The sequence below is a fragment of the Centruroides vittatus genome, unplaced genomic scaffold (assembly GCF_030686945.1).
Source record: "Centruroides vittatus isolate TY-2023 unplaced genomic scaffold, ASM3068694v2 scaffold_386, whole genome shotgun sequence".
NCBI lineage: Eukaryota > Metazoa > Arthropoda > Arachnida > Scorpiones > Buthidae > Centruroides > Centruroides vittatus.
The window spans coordinates 5,673,596-5,681,101 of record NW_027122706.1 but is presented as its reverse complement, the minus strand read 5'-3'; the positions used below and the strand labels follow the sequence as shown (position 1 = coordinate 5,681,101).

At 27.3% G+C, this 7,506-nt stretch overlaps 1 protein-coding gene across 1 annotated transcript; it reads right to left on the bottom strand.

Annotated features, from left to right (window-relative positions):
* Nucleotides 1-1,137: 1,137 nt before the first annotated feature.
* LOC136988915 (GRIP and coiled-coil domain-containing protein-like) lies at nucleotides 1,138-3,530 on the bottom strand. Its single transcript, XM_067286927.1, has one exon. The coding sequence runs from the start codon at nucleotides 3,351-3,353 to the stop codon at nucleotides 1,266-1,268; it is 2,088 nt and encodes a 695-aa protein (XP_067143028.1). The 5' UTR covers nucleotides 3,354-3,530; the 3' UTR covers nucleotides 1,138-1,265.
* Nucleotides 3,531-7,506: the final 3,976 nt, after the last annotated feature.

Sequence of the window (7,506 nt, the reverse complement as noted above, 5' to 3'; positions counted from 1 at the left end):
TATTAGACTGACACGAAGTTCAAAATATTCTTTATTGATGTGCACGTTTCATCATTAAAGATTATTTACTTCCAAAAACTTCTGTTTTATTAATTCAGTTCTTCTTAAAAGAAATGTGTACAGTCGTAGTTTTACGTGACAAACGTCACGTCCAACAATCATCTTCAAAATTGAAATTTTCATTGCAAATGAACTAATGTACAAGTCTGTCTTCGGTTAAAATCGTTTTAATGAGTTTATTTGACATTTAAACAATTTTGTACAAAATTTAATCTTCATAAACAATTAATGTATAACAAATATCACTTTGCATTAACTTAAGATGAAAGCATCTCATTAACTTCTATTTTGAATAACTATGTAGTAAATTATTTATCTAATTGTTAAGATAATATCAAAAATTTCCAGTTATATATTTTAAAACGATTCAGAATTTAAATATTGTACAATCGATTTATCTAAAATCATTTTTCTATTTTTTTTTAATTGAAGAATTAATATAATGTAAAAAATAAAAAAATATCAATATTTAAATCTTTATTTAAGTATACAAGAAAATAAAAATTATATAGTTATCAGATTTATTTAGATAGATGATGTAGTTGTCAAATAATTCTATCCTGTTAACATCTTTTGAAATTTTATAATTAGCATTATAATTGATAAAAATATTTGAAAGTTAAATAAACGTTTTTGATATTTAATCATTATCAAATTATATTTAAATTGACATTATATAACAGAATTCAAACTATTACCATTATTAATATGAAATACAATACTGAAGCTTTTAAATTATAATTTGAGATTTTATAAATTTCTGTTTAAGGACGAAGTCAAATATTTATGGATTGATGTAACAAATATTTAGCTTTAATTACATGATGGTTTTATTAGAAAAACTATAAAATCAGTATTTAATTATAACTACATAATTTCAGCCGGCTTGGCATCCACTTACGTAGTTACATGAAATATTGAAAGAATCCAGTTGGAAATAGTATTGAGTTTTATATATAATACTATTTGAGCTGGATTCTTGAATATATTCAATGAAAAATTATTCGAAAAATTAAAGGTAATTATTCTATATTATTATTATTATTATTATTATTTATTTTTTTTTATTGATTTTGAAAGCATTAGATGTTTTTACATCTATAAAAATGAAAATAATACATAAATTCTCAAACAGCTATATATTGCACATGACATCCCTGTATTTCTTAACTCTCTAAATGATAGTAAATCACAAAATTTATGTTTTAAAAACGTGCAGGTGAGTACATTTTCGTAAAAGCATTGTACATTTCTTCAGTTATTTTGATTTCTTCAGCTCTGCTTTTCTCAATAACAGTTGGATTTAACTGGTCAACGCAATAAAACTGATTGAATTTAAGTATTTCTTCCCTAGCTTTATTCAATTTATTAATCTTTTTCTGGTGATCATCAAACAGTTTTTCTTTTGTATCTGTGTGACGTTTTCTGGCCACTTCTTTATCTTCCTTCTCTTTTCTAAATATAAACATTTCGTTATATTCTCTCCATTTTTTTAAATCTTCAGCATAAAGCAAATGATTGATCGAAGATGACTGTACATTTTCCATTACCTTCTGCATATATAGTTCCAGAACATTATTTCTGTTCTTTTGGCTGTCAAAAGTGATTTTATGCAATGCTTTGAAATAATTTGATTCCTCAAAGTCTAGCTTTTCCCTGTATAATTTCTTTTCTTCTTCTATTTTTCTATCGAGAATATCGGTGCATGGGATCGATTCTGTTTTCTGTCGTTTATTACCTATTATTCCCACAGGATCCCCTGTTGCAGTTCTCTTTCTATTAATACTATGCTGTGCTATAGAACCCTCTTTCTTCATTCTCCTTAATCTAAAGGAATGTGAAGTGAGATCTTTATGAGGATTTGGAACGCTGTCAGAATTCCAACAATTCTTTACGGCACTGTACCGTTCTTCGTCTGTAGTAAGGATTTTGACCCTTTCCCATTCGGGATCAATAATATCTTTTTCTTCTGTAGGATCTTCCCTCTTCCAATTACGTTTATTCAATTTTCTGTTGTTTGTTTTATCACGTTCTTTATTCCGTTCCTCTGAAACAGATTCTTTTAATACACTCTCAACACTATTTTCAGCAATATTCCCATCTTGAATAATTTCATGCTTATCGCTACTTCCTGCCGGAAGAATTTTATTTTGTGAGTTAAGTTGTTCTTTTTCTTTTAAAGATGCACTTTTTTGCGCAGATAACGAAATTTTTGACTTCTTTTCATCTTCTGTTTCCGATTGTTCCGTAATAGTATCCATTTCGTTAATTTCCAAAATGAGACAATCTGATTCATCTTCACTAATATTTGCAATTTTAAGCTGTGATGGACCATCATCTTTGTTTGTATCCAATTCAAGTTGAAATTTATTAACTTTTTGTTCCTCGTCACTTTTTATCTCTAATACTTCGTTTTTTTCATTAGAAACATAATGGGTAGAATCGATCTTAACTTCAACACTGGCTTTATTTTCTTGCTCGATTTCATTATTCAATGAAATGTTTAAGTTGTTATCTATCACAGTTTCAGTCTGATTAGGATTTTTATTAATATGCCTTTCGTCAGAATCATTTTTTGTTTTCTCATATAAAATAATCTTTTTATTTGGCAAAACATCCGAAACACACGTTTTTTCTATCGAAATTTCATCATTCGTAACCATTGTTGAATTTTCCTTTTCCGATTGTTTTTCACTGTTGTGGTTGCTTAACTCTACAATTAATCTATTTTCTCTGTCTTTATCATACAAACACCTTATTGAATCGTCACCAGCATGTAGTGATTTTGGCGACGATGTGCAATGAGAATCTCCTTCAATAAGGAGTGAGATCCCATTTTCATATTCCTCACGAAGACAGCAATATTTCATAGAATGCCTCATAGGTGTACTGGAATTTTTATCATCATAATCATTTTCACAAATTTTTATCTTTTTTCTGGGAGAATTCAGATGTATGTCAGTATTTTCTGGAATAAAGATTGTTTGATCCTTATCATTTATACGCATTTCTGAACATTCATTTTGTTCCTGTGTTGAAAATATCACACTTCCTGTAGATGGTTTTAAAAGATCATTAGATTTATCAATGCTAGAAGTTTGAGTTTCAATTGTTTCAACAGGTTTAGAATTCAACAAATTTAATTTTTCGTCACTCTGTTTTAAATAATTAGCTACGTCAGAATTTTTTACCACTGAACATAAACTATAATTTATATTTTCTTCTATATTCATTGAAAATTGTTTTTCATCTACATTCGAATTTCTATATATACTTTGACTTTGTTCCACCATTTGATAGTACCCTGGAAAACTGAAATTGTAGTTTACAAAACCATCTATTATTTCGCTTAGAGAGTTCACGTTAAAGGTATTCAACGAATTCTGATTATATATGCTAATACAAGGATTATTTAAATTATCGTTATCATCTTTACATAATATCAAAAGAGATTTTTCTAACTCTTCGAATGTCTCCTCTACTCGATCAGGAGATGAAAAATTCATGTTTTCCATTTTCTCAAATTGTTTTCTATCAATTTTATCTATAAAATAAAATTTAAAAAGGCAATAAAAAAAGGAAAAACTATTTTCATAATTAAAATTATAATTTATATTATAAACAGATAGATGTCCAAGAGGACATATATAGTACCTTAATTATATAGATAAGTTGTACGAATTGATAAGTTTGTTTTAGAACGTAATATCTTTGAAAGAAAAACATTATAAAAACAAACTTATTAATTCCTAAAAATACGTTTAATTAATCAAATGATCATGTATTGGATAATACATAATTTCTATCTTTAAAATTTATTTTAGCGTTGACAATGTTCATCATTAATGGAATCAGAATGATGTTTCTGCAATCATTTGACAATCTTGTCAGGATTTCTCATAAAGAAATAAATTCATGCATACTAAGTCGTATAAATTTAAAAGATTTAAAACATTTTCAAAAAAATAGGCTCTAATATTATCTTCAACTAAATAATTAAAAGCAGCATAAGTTACTAAAAATATAAAGCAATTATTTATTTTGACATCACAATGCTGAGCTGCAATTTTTTAATCATATTTAATTTAAAATATATACTCTCCACGTCTTGCCCTTCACAGCATACTTTCCTGATAGCAATAGAGTCGTGTTGATCATGTATCTAACTCCTTTTGGGGGAAATTTTTCAATTAAAACACTTTGCAGTGCAAACCGAAAGTTCATCTATAGTTAATCTGGACCTCCTGCCCCTAAGCTTTCCATATCTGGTTCCGACTTTCATCTACCTAACTCCCTTCTCGAGATTAAGAAAGGACAGACAGCCGGGCGGACGATAGTGGAAATTTATAGGTCTACAATTTCTTCAAATTGCAGCCTAAAAAATCTAAAAGATTTACACTAAGAAAACTATTTTAAATTGCTTTTACATACTTAGGCCTACCAAATTACTTTTCATTAAAGAATTACTCTCTCTATTAAATTTTAGCTAAATCATACCTTATTCTTCTGATGTAGAATTTAATTAATTTGAAAAATGTATATAATAAAGTAAAAATAAATGTAAATTGAGTGTTTTCTATTTTAATTCGAGTTATTTCAGAAAAACGTTAGAATAAAATATTTTTTGCTTAATTTCACACTGAAACGTTCCTAGATTAAGTTTTATAACTGTTTTTATTTGATATTAAAAAGGGGTGCAGTTTTCCATATCAGATAAAAACAGTTAGTTATATATTGTATGAATTTTTTGACCAGTACGTCTTTCATTGAAAAAGATTGATGTATCAAACAGAAAAACAATTGTTGCAGAAATATTGGGGCTAGTTATCCAGATAAAATGTTAAAAGTAAAATATTTAAATAATGCCGACTCCAAAGTGATTTGAATATAATAGAATTTTATTTGTTATTATATGTTAAACGGCTATTTAATGCTTGCATTTAACTTTTTTAAATACTATGACATATATTAAAATAAAATTGCATTAGTATTGATATTTTGCCATTTCTTGTATTTAATTAACTAATTTACTAATCTTAAAGAAATACACTAGCGTCAATGCTTGTTATTGTGCGAGAAACAGAATAGCGTAGCAAGGAAGTAAAAGAACAGTTAAGTTTTATATTCTAAAATATAAGATAACTATTAAAATTTTATTAAGTTCTTTACGGTATAAAATAGAAATTTTACACAATATTTATAATACAATATACAAATAAACTTTTATAATAAAATATACCTTAGTTAAAACTAATTTTGTAACAAATATTTAAATATTATGTACTTAATAGTTTCAGAGAACCTATAAAAGATTGATAAAGATAATCAAAGCAAAAATTTAACTTCACAAAAATCAGACCAGAAAAATTAAATTTTAGAACACGCGATTTTTTTGATAATTTTAGATTATGAATTTATCATCTAAAATCATCATGAATTTATTATTAAATTTAAATCTCACGTATAAGTTAATCTATATATATATATGTAAATTAAAGATGTTTGTTTGCTATACACTCCTAAACCGTTCAACCAATTGCTATGGAACTGCAATTGTATTAACATACTTCTAAGTTAGATAATGTCGTATACACTGCCACAAAATATTGATTTAATTTCTATATATACTAGCAGCCCGGGACGTCCCCTAGTGGGCGTTCTTAATATATATAAATATATACAATTCTTTATCTTAAAAATTAATCTTAATAAATAAGATTAATCTATACTAATATATAAAGAGGTAACTAAGTTTGATTGTAACAGGTAATCTCCGAAACTACTCATCCGATTTCAAAAATTCTTTCACCAATATTTAGAATGGACCTTCAGGGTGGACATAGGCTATATATTATTCCGTTAAACATTCATATAAATTAAAAGATAACATCTAGGATTAAGGCTTTTATGTCCAACAGATGGCGCTAACTCCGACGACCTAAGTTTGCTTTTCTGTAAGGCATTATGTTTTTCTGTGAGGTTGAACTAAAGCAGATCATTTTCTATCTATATAAATAAAAATGTAATGTTCGTTTGTTCCTACCGATTCCTTTGAAATTTTGGCACAACGTTGCATTCGAATACGCACGTGTTTTAAATAATATACGTGTCGAAGTTCCCTCCACTGGGGCGAGATGGACAGGATTAAGGCTTACCGTGAAGAACTCTGCTTCTATTATACTATTTTAGATGCGGTTTTTTTGCGTTTTTGATTGCGTTTTAATAGGGTACGTCAAGAAAATGTACACTAAGAAAGGATTTTTTGAAATTTTCCCCACGGGAGAAGTGTTATACATTTATAATAGATACATTTTTAGCCACAACAACGCGTGACAGGGGTCTGCTAGTATATAATATAATATATATATATAGGTGTACGATATTGATAATATATGTACGTGATAATATTACGACATATATATACAGATTACTATAACAGGTGATATATTGTGCCTTACGTCTTTTTCTGCCACCCCCCTTTGCCACATGGTGGGTTCAACTCGGTGGAGAAGGTGTGTGTAAATCAGGGTGTGTATCCGGGGTTGAGTTCATACCGTTACAGACGTGACGCGACAATGGCTTATATATATATATATTAAAAGCAAACTGTTCTGTCACCACCGCACAGAAATAACGTAAATTTAAAAATTAATTTGATTTACAATTTGAAAATTTCAAAACAAATCAATGTTTTGAAATTTTTAAATGTTTTAAAAACAGTTTAAAATTTTCAATCAATTTGATTTTAATTTATTTATTTTATTTTTAGTTTTGGTGTAAAGGCCAGTTTTAATTAATTTTTAATTTATTTAGTGTTAATTTAGTTTTCATAGTTATTTTAATTTTTATTCATTATTATTAATTTCATTTTGCATTAATTTTGTCTGCATTTTTTAACCCTTAATTACAGCTCTCTCTTCTTTTGCGATATAACTATAGAAGTTGTTTTAGTGCCGTTTCGCAGAAAAGATAATAAAATTTAAAATTTTAATTTTTTTTTAGTAATTTCATTAATTTTTGTTCTATAAACTTTCTTGCTTTAAATTTTTTTCTTAATTTTAATTATAAGCGAGTTAACGGTGGTTGAACTGCCAGACTAAATTACAGTAAATTCTGCCTTCTTCCGCTTTCTGGCTTTACAGCGCCATCTTTTGGTAAAAGAATTAAAAAAATTATACGCTACCTTTTTGTATGAATTACACTTAGTTCATTAAAATTAATATATATATATATTATATTCATTTAATTACTGCGACAATGATATGGCGCGATATAGACGTGATATATCATTACTGCAACGGGTAGCTCATAGTACTCACGTGCATGGAGTCGAAAGTGTTGCACTATGAAAACTATATAAGCATTTGGTTTTTCAATCTATCAACTCGGCTTATTTTCATTTTGAATAGTATTTTCTTAATTCTAATGATTTTTTTTTATATATAA